This window comes from Alosa sapidissima, chromosome 11 (assembly GCF_018492685.1).
Source record: "Alosa sapidissima isolate fAloSap1 chromosome 11, fAloSap1.pri, whole genome shotgun sequence".
In the NCBI taxonomy this organism is placed as follows: Eukaryota; Metazoa; Chordata; class Actinopteri; order Clupeiformes; family Clupeidae; genus Alosa; species Alosa sapidissima.
The window spans coordinates 1,313,071-1,328,531 of record NC_055967.1 but is presented as its reverse complement, the minus strand read 5'-3'; the positions used below and the strand labels follow the sequence as shown (position 1 = coordinate 1,328,531).

At 39.7% G+C, this 15,461-nt stretch overlaps 1 protein-coding gene across 2 annotated transcripts in view; it reads left to right on the top strand.

Annotated features, from left to right (window-relative positions):
- Positions 1 to 8,168, top strand: part of tmtc3 (transmembrane O-mannosyltransferase targeting cadherins 3) — a 72,524-nt gene extending 64,356 nt beyond the window's left edge. For both annotated transcript variants that reach the window (XM_042108748.1, XM_042108749.1), the window contains 2 exons: positions 5,800 to 6,026; positions 6,295 to 8,168. In XM_042108748.1, the coding sequence (XP_041964682.1) occupies positions 5,800 to 6,026; positions 6,295 to 7,142 (1,075 nt within the window). In that variant the 3' untranslated portion in view covers positions 7,143 to 8,168. The remainder of the gene's footprint in view (positions 1 to 5,799; positions 6,027 to 6,294) is intronic.
- The last annotated feature ends 7,293 nt before the right edge of the window (positions 8,169 to 15,461 follow it).

Here is a 15,461-nt window from a genome sequence, read left to right as displayed (position 1 = left end):
CTTCATACAGCCACTCACAAGAGTATGGTCACCCCTTTAGAAATTAGAAATTAAGATTAAACTCATCATTGAGGCCTTTTGGTGATGGTGTCTGTAGAGTAAATATCTAATATGCCTCACATCTTTAAGTAGCAAGTCATGGTTACCCCACCTTCGTGGTAAACTAACATGTTCAATTAGGATGTACACGACATGAGTGGAGGCGCAAGTGATAACACTTTTTATTGGAAAAGACTTATTGTTGTGAGAGGGTGGCGAAACGTGCTTGTCAAAAGGAGGGTATTCTTGTCAGTTTATTTGCAATGGAAAGTGGTCGATAAAGAGGCACTCTTCTGAAAGTAGTATGGGGAATCGTGCAATTTTAAGAACGGTTCATATAGATTTTTGCAACTGGTGATTTTTTACTTGCTAGGACCCCATTGAATACAAAACAACCTGTTTCCAATTTTTTTCTTCATTTTCAGTGCCAAAATTCAAGATGGTGGACAATATATGCAGAAAAATAATATAAAGGCTTAAAGTGGTCAATTTACACATATAATAAGGTAGACAAGTGAGATACAGACTATTTACAAAAGATGTATTGCATCATTTGCCCAGAAATTTGGAGAAAAAATGGGAAAAATAGAAAAACATTTAAAAAATCTGCATTTTGTTTCATTATTGAAGAGTTCAACAAAACATTGTCACTCAAGTATTTATCCTCACCACTGTCACTGTCTTTTTAATATTGGTCTACATCTCCTCAGAGCCTTCACACCTGCAAAGTTGTGTGAATGGTAAGTTATTACTCTTGCAAGAACACCTTCTACTGCATTGGCTGGCAAGACAACAGCACTTCACAAGCTCCACAACAGCCTGTGGTGCTGGTGGAAGTTTTGACAGAACAGGAGCCCATTGCCTATCAACAATTTGCCTCTATCCCAGTGATAGTGAGTCAAGAATCTTTGGAGCAGGCACTGTATCTTGTGCCCAAACATTTGCTTGCCTGTGTGCTCTCAGAATTTCAATTTCAACTTAATTTCACTTATAGAGCGTCAAAACATTACCCATGTCTCATGGCGCTTTACAGAGTGTTAAACATTCAGACAGAGCCAATGAGTAACAGGGGCGAGGAAAAACTCGCAAGAGAAACATATCGGATGAAACCCTAAGCAGATCCACGACTCAAGGGCCAAGGTAGAGGACGAGGTTGGCTTTGGTTTCCTTCGATCCCAGAAAGCTTTAAAGTCTTTGATTGGTGTAGTCTTGTATTTTGTATCCCTTATCATGTGCTTTTTCCCATTGTATCGACCTGTCTCGTCCTGTCTTTCATGGAGTTTGTGATGGTATAGTTGTTAAATAATAAGTAGCCTATATGTCATTGTAGCCTCGTGCCTCACTTTCAACATTTTCAAAGAAGCATTCTGCCAGATCTTAGCAACAGTTTATGTCACTTTTCCTGACAACCATCTCCTGCACAACAGGCATGCCATCTATTAAAATGCTATCCAATGTGTGTGTTAATTGCACTGAGCTACTCTCTGTCAGATGATGCTGTTTCTGAAACCAGTCATAATTCATAGATGAAGGCAGACTTAGCTGTAGTGGGCAGCATTAGGCTTGCATATAATCAACAAATTCATATGTTCCCACAATTTCCTGCAAGTCCTGTTAACAGAATTATTGAAGACCAAAGAGCTCATTGTGGACTTCAGGAAGCTTTCTATCTGGAGAGGCTAAAGAAGGTCCACCGCCTCCTCAGATCTTGGTGAACTTCTACCCCTGCACCATCAAGCGTATCCTTACCAACTGTGTCACAGTTTGGTATGGCAACTGCTCTGCCCACGACCAAAAACATTGCAGAGGGTGGTGAAAACTGCCCAACGCATCACCGGTTCCTCACTCCCCTCCATTGAGGCCAGCCAGGGCAAGTGATGCTTGCATAAGGCACACAGCAGGTTCAGAGGAAGCTTCTTCCTGCAGCTGAACTCTAGCTCTGCATCCTGGTGACAACCAACCTACAAAGCCACCCCCGCCCAATGCCTCCTTGTCTGTGCCTGTTGAGGTGTCCACGACCATAGCAATCTTGACAGGGACAACAAGGAGGCAGACCCCCCCCCCAATGTATGTTGTTTATACATTGTTCACATTACATAGCCATATTTATTCTGCTCTTATAAAGTAACTGCTAACATACACTGCACATATTTATATTACTCTAAACCTCTCTACCTTATATAAATGTATACTACTGTCTACACTGCACTACATTTCTTGACCTGTCTGTGCACCACCTGTCTATACTTTGTATATCACATTGCACTTTTCTCCTTTTTTGCACTTCTGGTTAGACGCAAACCACATTTCATTGTCTTCATACTTGTACTCTGCAATGACAATGACTAATCTAATCTAACTAATCTAATTTATTGTGGTGAGTGCAGAACATTACTTTAATTCAAATGATTATTAGGTTATGTGAAGGAAACTTTTAAGCAGTCAATGTGTTTTTCCGGGTATGCCAATAAATAGCATAATGGTGGTTACACCAATCACTGGTTGATAATCATGACATCTCATGTCACCCATGGTCATATTTATTAGCTAAGTCATTCAATTTTATTAGAAAATGTATGTATATAATGATAATACCTAACATATATCCATTTAAAATGTTTAAAAGGCGATTATTTGCAATTTTTGGTGATATATCCGCCATCTTGGATTTTGGACCTGTGCAGTCCGGGAAAAAATTGGAAACAGGTACTTTTACAAACTATAGGGTCTGAAGAAGTGAAAAAACATAATTTGCAAAAATCTATATGAAATGTTCCAAACACCTTTTTTTGCTACATATCGCCCTGCACTAAAGACCCACATGTCCAAAAAATGGACCTTCTCCTGGCTATAGTCCATTGTAAACGTCAAGTTCTCATTAAAGCTATGCAACAAGGCAAGGAATTAGAGGAATTCTTCCACTGAACCATGATAGAGGCAAAATACATCAACAGTTGTTTTTCAACATTCATGACAAAATTTCTTTTGAAAAGACCAACAAACAGATTTGCATTATTAGGTACGCAAATAGAACCCATGCTTATGCCAGACACCTGTAGATAAAAGTCTTCATCAAACAAGAAATAATTTTTCTTCACCACCAAAGCAGCTAGGTCAATCAATAGCTCACTAGGCGGAGTGGCAGTATTGTCTTGGTCTTTTAAGTAAAAGGCCAATGCCTCCAGTCCACCGTCATGCGGAATATTAGAATAGAAGCTAGCAATGTCCAGTGTGACTAGAAGGACTTCATTAGGTAGATCAGTTACATCCGAGATCTAATTTATGAAGTCAGTAGAATATTTTGTATAGGCAGGTAATGTGTGCACATAGGGTTTGAACAAATTCAGACAAAGGCGCCAATAAAGAACCATTCTGCACAACTATGGACCCTTTCAACAATTAAAACAAAAACAATGCTTGAACGTTCTATTTGGGCCCCAATCTACTTCCTCTGCATTAAGATAACACATGGAATGTTAAAAAGGAAGTCTTTTGGGGCCAACTATGATGCTGATAATGGAACTCTCTTGAAAGGGTCCATAGGACGCCCTGGGGGGTCAGTCAAAGATTTACGCACTTTTGGCAGTGTATAGAACACAAGACGAACTGGGTGCTGGCAATATAAAAATGCAAACTGACTCTAAGGAACCGGAAAATCAGGGCGCAGCCCTCCTGTGCATATTCCCCGACACAAACAGCCTTGATTGCTACTACCATGCCTCACTGAATAACAGCAAATTTCCGTGCCTCCAACTGGGACTCCAGGAGCAGCAGGATGTACTAGCCAAGTCGGGAGCCTCACACCAAGTCATAAACACCTGTCATCAGTAAGAGTAAACTGCCTTTGTAGATGTCGCACAGGCCTACTGTATTGTCTGCACCACAGGCTCTGGCTCAGGGGTCAGGCCACCACCTCCTACCGGTAAGGGGTGGAACAGGGTACTGCTCGCCTAAGACAACAGATCTCTCCGTACAGGGAGCCCTCAGCGGACCGTCTAACAGAGTTGTATTGCTGAAAGTCAGAATCAACCTAATCTGCTCCATCTGCACCTGCAGAGGATAGGCTGGAGGAGAGTGAAGGGCTGAAAGCTGTACTGTAAAACCTGGGACCATGACTGCACCACGGCTTCCCAACCCAGGGAGGGACCGTCATCTCAGGGAGAAAAAGAGCCGACAATGTGTCAACTCCCTGGTCATAAACAGGTCGCCCTCTGCCCTGCTGATGTGAGACCAAATCTCCTCGTCCACCTGGGGGTGAAGTATCCACTCTCCTAGGCTTGGACTCTGTCTTAACATGATGTCTGCTGCAGAATTCAGTGGCCCCGGCACATGTATACCATAAAACTTCAAATAATAGCCGAGTCCCAAATAGACGCCTGTCTCTTTTAAACGCCTGGTGTGGCTACAGGTTTGGGTTAAAGGCCGGTCTCAAATAGAGGCCTGGTCTGTTTTGGGTTGTATTTAATCTTCTAAACCCGTCAGATCGTCTGTTTAAAACCCAATTCACACCAAAGATTCGCAATGAGACGAAACCGTTGCAGAAAGGAGTTGCAGCGCTGTGAATTAGATGTTGCACGTCGTTGCAAAGCATTTACCATGTCTAGTCACAGTTGCAATGTTTTAGAATGTTGCATCAAGTTGCTGGTTGCTGAGGATCAGGACCAGCAGCCTTACGTGCATCAGTCCTGTTCAGTGCTGCACACACGTAGGTGGGGGAGAGTGTGCCCTTTAGTGGTGACTGATGGGTTTTCAAGAGTTTTCGTAGGACCCAATGAGGCCGAATGTTTCCATTTACATGTTAATCAGTATATTCTGAATAAACCAGCGGTGTGGTAGAAGTAGTATCTGCGTCATGACGTCTCAACGGTCTCTATCCCTGAATTTCATTCATGACCGTGAAAATAGGTGAACTTGGCCATATTAGAGCCGCTATTGTTTTGCATTTTATACTTATAATAGGCCACTTTGAAGGGTTATTTGAGATGTAGAAGCATCTCAATGACCATTGATAGAAGTAGGATGCACCAGAGCTCAGTTGAAAGTGTCATAGCAAAGGGTCTGAATACTTATAAATGGGATATTACCACTTCCGTTTTTGTGGTGTATTAGAGTATTGTGTGTAGATTGATGAGAAAAAAAAAAAATAATCCATGAAATGAATAAATTAATTGAATCCATTTTAAAATGAGTCTGAAGCATAACAAAATATGGAAAACTTTCCATTTGCACTGTATGTGTCCATTCCTTGATTTCATCTTTTCAGACTAGCGGTATTTTGAGACATCCCTCTCTCTCTCTCTCTCTCTCTCTCTCTCTCTCTCTCTCTCTCTCTCTCTCTCTCTCTCTCTCTCTCTCTCTCTCTGCACAAGGTTCACCTGGTAACACTCAGTACTATATCAAATGAATGATTCATAATTAATACTTTATTGAACAGACTATTTTAGTAGGCAGATTTTCAATAATCAATTTGATAGCATATCCCATCTTTGCTGAGCAAAGGTTTTGTGGAAAGGACTAATCAATATAGACACCTGTCCCACATATAAGCAGCTTATAAGCCTGGCCATTAATTCATTTTTTACGGTATTTCTAATAGCAAAGTTTTTTCAACATCAACTGAAAATTGTGGTTTTGGATTAAATAACAAAGTTCAAAAGGGTCTCTTAGAAATGCTATCTTGCAAGATAGAATGATATTGAATTTGAATGTTTTTCAAATCACAGAGCAATTTGCAGCTCTAATATTTACTTTAAATTACAGGGGGGAGCTTTTATTGAAGATGAATAAACCTACAGAGGCTAAGGATGCCTATCTCAGGGCCCTTGAGTTGGACCACACCAATGCTGATCTCTGGTACAATTTGGCCATTGTCAACATTGAAATGAAGGAGCCTGCAGAGGCCCTAAGAAACTTCAATCGCGCCCTTGAGCTAAATCCACGGCATAAGCTGGCTTTGTTCAATTCAGCTCTACTCATGCAGGAGTCTGGTAAGAGACCATTGCATTTCTGCAGACGGTGAATACACATATTTTCAGTTCCAGCAGATTTGGAAAGCAGATGAGGTCCATGTGTGATGCATGTAACAATACAAAATTATGCCTGCAGAACCTGTCTCTACATTATCTAGTATTCCGAGAGGCAATTTGTATGTTCTATCGAAAAAATCTGCTCTGATTTTACATTGAATAATTTTCAGATCCCTAATATGATAAATCCATCAGGCTTTTAATTTGTCTTTCCCTACTGACCCAATAGGTGATGCAAGACTCCGTCCAGAAGCAAATCGGCGTTTCCTCACTTATATAGAAGAGGAGCCTAATGATGCAAATGGCTATTTCAATCTAGGGATGCTTGCCATGGATGGCAGTGAGAATGAGGCAGCTGAACACTGGATGCGTAAGGCCATCCACCTGCAGGCTGGCTTTCGAAGTGCTTTGTTCAACTTGGCACTGCTCTATTCCCAGTCCCAACGGGAGCTGGATGCCCTGCCTGTGTTGAATGAGTTGTTGCAGTACCATCCTGAACACATTAAAGGCCTCATTCTAAAAGGAGATATCCTAATGAACCACAAAAAAGACACGCATGGAGCCAAAACCTGTTTCCAGCGCATCTTGAGCATGGACCCCACCAATGTGCAGGGCAAACACAACCTGTGTGTGGTCTACTTTGAGGAACGAGACCTTTTACGGGCTGAGCAGTGCCTCCAAGAGACACTGGCCATGGCTCCACAAGAGGAATATGTCCGCAGACACCTGAACATTGTCCGCAATAAGATGGCAGCAATTAGTGCTTCGGGGCATGTTCTGTTACCAGTAGAGGGTGCTACTTCCTCGGTGACTGAGGGGGAAAGGAAGGAGAGGAAAGGGCAGGCTGTTAGTGCAGAAGCCAAGCAGGGGGATGGGAATGAGAAGAATGTACGGAAATCCTCCCCTGTAGAAAGCTCTGACAACCAAGGCCAGGACCAATCGACAGACCTGGAGGGCAGCCAACTTGACAAGCGGACTAAGAGCAAATCCACAAAAGAGATTAAAGACATTGAAAAGAAAAGAGCAGCTGCCTTGAAAAGACTAGAAGAGATTGAGCGCATATTAAGCGGTGATTAACCCTGTTGTTTATCTGTCACAGGCTACTTTTTATAGAACAATTTAAAGCACAAATGTGCATCCATTCTCAAAACATGTCCTGTTTGTCTTTGCATGTCTTATTAACTCTGTGTCAGAGTTCCTTATCAGATACTGTTAAGTAAAATGGACACAATAACATTTCTCTGAAGACCGTTGAAAGAACCCATGCGCAAAACGGAAAATAGAATGGTCCTTCTTGCTGTGATTTGATGTTAATTTATATGTTTTATGCAAATTATTTCTTTTAAAATCACTGGATCTTTGTTTGTTAGTTGATCTTTATCATTCTGTGATCTCATGATCATGGCATTTTAAATATAGCTGCAGAGGGGCTTAGATAATCATGACATCATATTGCCATTGATTTAATCTTGAGTCAAAGCTTATCACCTCCCTCCAGATGGGTATGGGTGAGTTCCTGCATGCATTGTAATCTTGGTGCCTTAGTTCATAGTTATTTCATTGTGTTAACCCCCTATCCTCTAGTTCTTACATAGCTACACCATTTGGCATTTAATTGTTCGCAAAATCTTTTCCTCCTTCATGGTTGCATCATGTCCTTGTATTCTAATTAGACAAGTATTGCCAGTTAAGAGTACTCTGTTTTAACCTGTAATTATGTTAACTTTTTGGTCACTTTCATACAGGACTTTGCATAGGTTCTTCTTTCTTTTTGTGTCTCAATCTTCATCTTGCCAAACAGCTTCAGAAACTTTTGATTTGTTATCTGATTTAGATGACAATATTGCCTGACAGATTACACCTAAAGTCTATCTTTGGTATCATTGGCAAAAAAATTCATTTACCAGCACAAAGCAAATATAACACACAAGCCGTAACCTGAACCTGAATTAAGACAGACTGTTTTCCTTTGTGTTTATAGTTGATGGCTAAACCTATGTTTAAGCATTAAGATATCAGAATATGTATCAGTTTTCACATTGAAATTTTAAAGATAGTCTTTGAATATTTGCACTCCCACTAATAAAATGACAGTATCTCCAACAGTGTCCTGTTATAATAATCCTGTAATAACACATTTACAGTAAATATTGTTGCAATGTTTTTATACCCTCACTTGTGCTCCCCACTAATTACCTTCATCTTGGGAACACTTAAACAGGATTTTCCTGTCCTGTCACAGAGTGGTTGGAACTTCAAACAATGTAATGGTTCAGCCTTGAAACCAAGCTTACAGTGTATTGTTAAAAATCAGTGTTTAACCCACATGGTGTCACGTTCCTATTTTAACTTCAAATTGCCATCGAGCTTTACATCACCATTGCATTTTCTTAATGACATTACATATAATGAATTGAAATGTAAACTTCCAGGGCAACTTTCCTAATGTTCAGCATGAAATGGGTGATTTTAGGAGAACGATTTTAGGAGAACAACAGTTACTGAGACTAAATCATGGAGGTCCCATTGAGCTGTGAACGTACGGGTGAATTCACAAAACTGACTTGGAGCTTTGAGATGCTCTCATACTCATGAAAGCATATGAGGCATCAGTTTTTTCTTTTCTACCTTCAGAGCATGCCCAATCTTCTCTCTGCGACCCAGCTGTGCATGTTAAAGCATTTGGATCTCAGGCTATTGACTTCTGTTCAGCTGAGAAATCACCTTCTCCAGTCCCACATCTCCGGTCCTAATTAACAACTCCATGGGTGTTCAGGAGCTTGGGTACCCAGGGTGTGATTTGATGGGGGGGGGGATGTTGCCCCCCCCCCAGGTCTTGATATCCTCATATCCTCCCCTCTTCTTAATTTTTTTCATCACCGAGGGGGGGGGCAACATTTATCCCCCTCTGCCCCTCATATTGATTAATACTACTTCATATAAGTAAAGCGCTGCAATGTGAGAACAGTCTAGTACATAATAATCTGACATCAGAAACGCACCGTCACTGTCAGCGCTCGTGTTGCTGACACAGTGGCTGCGTGATGACTGGTTACTTTGGCCTTGATCATGCAGGACATTTCAGAATGTCGACTGTGTAACCAATCATAAATGGCTAGTCTCAATGGAAAAGTTAGCTGGACAAATGAATGAAAAAGCTTATACAAACTTTTTCAAAATCATCCCCCCGTTTTTTTTTTTTTCGCTAATCGCACCCTGTGCGTACCCACAGAAAATAGTGAACACCCACTTGGAAATCAGTCAGATCTACCCAAGGCAACCCAAATGAACTATTGGCCCATTCAGTAAGACTCATGTTTTTTTTTTTTTTACTTTAATATTCACATTATCTTGAATGTCAATGTGTTTTGTGTTCGGAATGCGATTGTGTATTAGTGTAATAATAATTATAATATTTAGAACACAACTTCCTCTGTTATATGTTGACTGATTGATGTTATGTTATGCACCTCTAGTTCTGTCTGAGTTTGCTGTACCGTAGCCATTATAGATGTAGCATCTTGACAACTGTTAACTGTGTCTAAACAGTTATCACTGAGCCACATTCTTAAAAAAGAAATGTCTGGAAGACTGAATAGAAAGATAAAAAGATGCTTTGGGTTTCTGCCAATAAGAAAATGGTCGCTACCATGGCTGTTCTCGGTTTCTAATACTAATGTGAAGTTCAGTGTTTGCAATGAATCCAGTCAGACTATCTCAGGGGCCTTGACAGATTTTCATCACATTTGACATTTCATCACACAGCAAGTCTAACATCATTATGGTCTCTGTCCATGTGAGTGGACAATTTGGGTTTTTATTGGATTAAATGCACACTGACTCTTCTGCAATACCTGATTATTTACAAACAACCATGTCTCTATCCTTGTACCCTGGGGAAAGGACATCAATATCAGAGGGATTAACATACATTGTAAGACAGCTCTAAATAGATGCACTTTGGTAGATGCTGTGCAAGAGGCCCACAGAGTGACTGGCCAATGAGTTTTCTCCCAGGGCTCCCAATAGCCATGCTGACTATGTGCTGACTATGCCAGTAATGACATGCCAGTGACTTCACTAGTACACTATGTGATCAATTTGTTGACTGTTATGACACTTTTTAGAAAGATGAATGTAGTTTGGTTAAAGACTTGATGTACAGATAGATACATTATTCATCCTGAGGCAAATTGTGGCATCCAGCTTATATGACACATACAAGAACACACATTAAGAAAAATAAAAATAATAACTAGAAAATGTAATTCCGAGGAATTACCAGTGCATGAAAATGCAAAACATATATTAACATCAAGTGCAAATCAAACTTTTATTTGGAAACAGTTAAACAGGATCTGTAGTCTTAGGTGAGCCAGATTGTATGCTTAAAGCAACACCAAAGAACTTTTCCTCTTTTCCTCACACACTATTTGTTTATCCAGCATCAGCTTTGCAAATAACACAAACTAAAGATCCGCTACCCGATCCGGCAAACTTACATAGTGCGGTTATAGCCGATAGAGGGCCGCGAAGCGAATGCAGAAAGTGCCAGTCACCCTGTTACGAGTTGATGAACCACTGAAACGATTTTGGAAACATTATTTTAAGGTACAAAAAACTCTTCGGTGTTGCTTTAAAGCCTGAGACAGAGAAGATAGTTTAAACATTGAATGTACATAGTGTAATGGATGTTGATAGACCGAAAGTTTAATGAATGTTGATAGGCAGATTGTTTAATGGATGTTGATAAATAGTTTAATGGGTGGATGAGTGAATGGTTTGTAGAAGATGGATGGATAGACAGTTGGATGGAATATGCCTCATATCCTTGTAGAATGGAGAGACACAGAGAGAGTTGGCCTAGTTGAGCAGAAAGCAGCTGATACAGGTGCAATCAGTTTAACTGGCTCTTTGAGGGGGCCTAGTTGAGCAGCTGGCAGTTGATACAGGTGCAAATCAATTTAATTAGCCCATTGTGATGTCATAGTGCCAAGGCAAAGTATATGGGGAAAAATAAGCATGTCTTTGAAAGTGTCCTATTTTAAGACCTACGTAACAAAGTTTGAACAAAGTTTCTACGTTAAACGGTTGAAGCTGAATTAGACGCAGAAATTTGGTAGGAAGAAGAAGAAGACTTTGGATAACAGAACAGTGCATTTTCATGGACTGTAATAATAAGAAGACGACTTTGGATAACAGAACAGTGCATTTCCATGCACTGTAATTAGACGCAGAAATTTGGTGGGAAGAAGAAGAAGAAGACGACTTCGGATAACAGAACAGTGCATTTTCATGCACTGTAATGATGGAAGTTATAACTGTCAAATGATTTGGAGTATGGACTAGTGGAGGTAATACAGTGAGATAATTTGGTAGAGTAAGTGTCAGTGGAGGTAAGGCAAGGATAAATAGATGTTCCCCTGTGTTTTGGTGTCCCGGGTATCGTTGACCAAAAATTCAGTCATAATAATTCAAGAAAACAGCTCTTTCTATGAAACGGGTGCCATTTTCGTCACATTTGATTAGATGCATAAGATACAAACTATAGCTAAAGTGTGTTTCTAAAACCTAAAGCTAATAATTCAAAGGTTCTTGTTACAACAAGAAAATACTATTATTAACCCTTAAAGGAGTACGGAATGTTGGGAAATTAACATTCTAAAGAATATCTGGGTTCATTGAATTCAACATAGAATTTTAGAACCTTCAATTATTGCGGAACTTAGAATGTTCAAAAACCTACACCTTTAAGGGTTAAAGAGCATCACACTATTTTTAACCATTTAAAAGTGCATGGCCATTTCCATTTGTCCCGGTTGACCGACAGAACATTTACATCTAAAATATCATCACTTAGATGTTATATTCTTATCAAACTTTTGTTATTTACAGAATTAAATATATTTTCCTGATGGCATTAGACATATTTATTTATAATAAAATGTTTTTTTGGTAAATATCTTAAGATTTTTTGGCATCCCTTGGTTTGACTAACCACCCCGTCACATTAATTTGTTTGCCTGTAAATAGCATAATGTTACTTGAAATGAAATCACGAAGGCAATTTTTAAATATAGCCGCAAGCGATGATGGTGGGCCCGAGCACCTGCGGTCCGCGATCCCATGACATTTCGCAATCCAACAATGCACTCACATGTCGTGCATGCATCAAATGCACGTATCAGGTGTGTGTGTTTTTGCAAGTTATATACATTGGAAACACTAACTCACTTCCTGTTGGACGTGAGGTTTTACACTAGGTGGCGCTACATCACAATATGTAGGGTACAATGATATGCTTTCAAGTAACCAATTTATGGCATACATTTTGTGATATGCAATGCAACAGTTGACAAGTTATCCCTAAAATTCCCCTCTAACATAATAATAAAAATATAGCCGCAAGCGGCAATGGCGGGCCCGAGCACCTGCGGGCCACAACCCGTGACATTTCAGAATCCAACAAAGCACCGACGTGGTGCATTTGTAAAATGTACATATTTGATGTGTGTGCTATTTGTTTTTGCATGTTATTTTCTGGCACATTTACTTGCTTGGCCAGGTGGGGGCGCAATGCAAGGCAGGCCCATTGTGTGTCATCATAATCATAATATATATTAACCCTTTGCAGACGGCCCATTCTAATTTCGGTACCCCAGTACCGATGACGTTCAGTCTAACAACTCCGCCATACCCCAACCAATTTTATCACTGAAAACTTCCTCAAAAACGTCACATCATAGGCGATATGATTGGTTAAGGGATTTGTGGCGTGAATTTCTTTTACTACGTGAAGGAAAAATCAAGAGTTGACATCTCCCTCCACTAGAGGAAAAACAGCAGGAAGCACTATGCATCGTTGATCTTGACGTCGTCTAAAGGAGAAACTACTGGATCATCTGAGGTAAAAACAAGTCTTTTTATGTTATTATTACTTGTTATCCATGTTATTACTTCAAAATCGTTTTTAGTTATTTTTGCTGGTAATTACACCTTGTATGCATGGCCGTAACATAATGCGTGTGTGTGTTCACTTCAGCTGATGACAGCTGGTATTTTAGCACACCGTAATCTTTAGTAAACTCATCATTTTCAGTCATTTTTGGGGGGCTACTATATGTCAACCAAGATTACAGACCTACTAAGACTGAAACTTTAACGATTTGTTCTATTTTGAACGATGTTGCTTGCTTGTCATCTGATAGAAAACTAGCTAAGTTAGGTAACGTTAGCATCAGGAGAGGCTGCAACATGTCCTTGACGCGTAGTCGCGATAAAGTTCACTCCCGTGCTTCATGACTGCCAACTTTATGTCAAGTCCACCTAATCGGTATTTTATTGTCAAATAAACCTTTCATTCCTTCGTAATATGTATAGCACAATTTACAGTTGTTTGTAGCCAAGTTGCTTAGCTTACTTAGATAGAAACATCTGACATGAATGACAACGTTAATGTTACGTTACCGACGTGAAGACTGTGTTGATCACCGATGGTGTAACGTAAGGATTTTATTCATTGACTGCTGTTTTCATGAATACATGACTGAAGATTTGTTATAAATGTGTTTTAGTATTGTTTAGCTTTTAGGCTGTAAGGTTGGCTGCTACGATTATGAGGTTTTTGGGTGGCTAACTATGATGGGAGCTCATACACCCAAGCCTACTCGTCAACACATTATTTTCTAAGGGGGTGTTTTGTCTTTACGCAACTGCAGTAGCCTATGCACGGTGTGCATGTGTATGCATATGCTGTTTAGATGTTTTCTGTCATATCTCCTGACTCATGTTAATAAATAAATTTTTGCTTGTAAGCTGTTATGCTATGTATGGTTTAGGCAAGGCAATAACACTTACTGTAGTGAGCTCTGAGACTAATGTTACCTCTCCAAGCAATATTGGAGTCCTCCAGTGACAATAATACTTTTAGTGAAAAGAGTCATGGTTGGTGGTGATTAAGATTATGTGGAAGTAATGTAAAATAAAAGTAAACAACCTATTCACTATCAGACCTGTGATTTGTTATTTTAGATGGAGGGAGAGAAGTACGTGCAACTGGGGTGAAAGCAGCCGACTGCTCATGGCAAATATGACCCCAAGGACCACGATGGCATGGACATGGGACATGGATGGGTAGCTTCTGGATGAAGAAGAAGACAATGATGTGCTACAGGAGGAGATAATCTTACATCATCCTCAGCTGGGTAAGCATGTTTGTGTGTGTGTGTGCGTCCATCTGGGCGCAAGCACATTTCTGGTTGTGATAAGAGTGTTGCTTATAACAATAATGAGAGGGATTATAGTGATAATAGTTTGGTTAGATTTGTAATTCAATTTCTATATTTCTTATCTGACAATTTCTTTATTTTGAGTTTGGTCAAGTCCCATGTCAGGTAGAAAGCATTCACTTTGCCTATCCTTCCAACACAGACAGAGACACCAACTCCAATAGCATTTACACCCCATCGTCTGCTAGGCTTAGATGGACACACACATGCATGCACACACACACACACACACACACACACACACACAACCATGCCACAGCTGTGACAATGCACACACCACGGATCTGGTGTGAATGTGGCGTTAGTGTATCACCTTATGTGTGGGGCAAATGATATGGATAATTATATATTGTATCGAATTATATGCTGTATGGTTGTTAAATGTATTGAATTTCTTCTGACGTTTTAATTGTTTATATATATGTGTGTGAATGTTAGTATGAATTGATGTTTTGTTCACCATGTAAGGTTTGTTGATCTTTGTTATACTGTTGTCTTGTCATTCTTGTAGTTCTAATAGTTACTGCATGTTTGTAAACATATGTTTGTTATTTACCTGAAGTTGTTGTTCCTGGTTATTTAATCACATTGTTTAAGACTTTTCTAAATAAAATGATTTATTTCTCCTTTCGTAAACCTAACACATGTGCCAGTGTCTCTATATTCTTGTTTTCATAGTAGAATGAAGCACACGGAGAAGCAGTTACAATCAGCTAGTCTGTCTTTCAGCCTTTATCTGTCCTCCCCACAATTGATTTAGCCTCTTCAGAGTACAGTAAGACAACCCATATTGAGCTTGTTTTGATTGTAAAACAGCTTATTTTTTTACATGACCATTATATCTGTATTTTTAGGTCAGATGCCAAACCGGGAAATGAAAGTAATTCTACTTGTTACTGTTATGAGTAAATTAATCATAACTTCTGAACCAAAGGTGATAAATTGATTCTGTTTTTTTTCACTGAGGAGAACACAACACTGGCTATCCTTTGCACACTATATCTACAACAGACATTAGGTGAAAAGAAAGATTCATCTTGACAAATTGATATTTTCACGTTTTTTGATGTTGAATTTTGAAGGTTTTGTTTAAAAACAATGTGTGTTA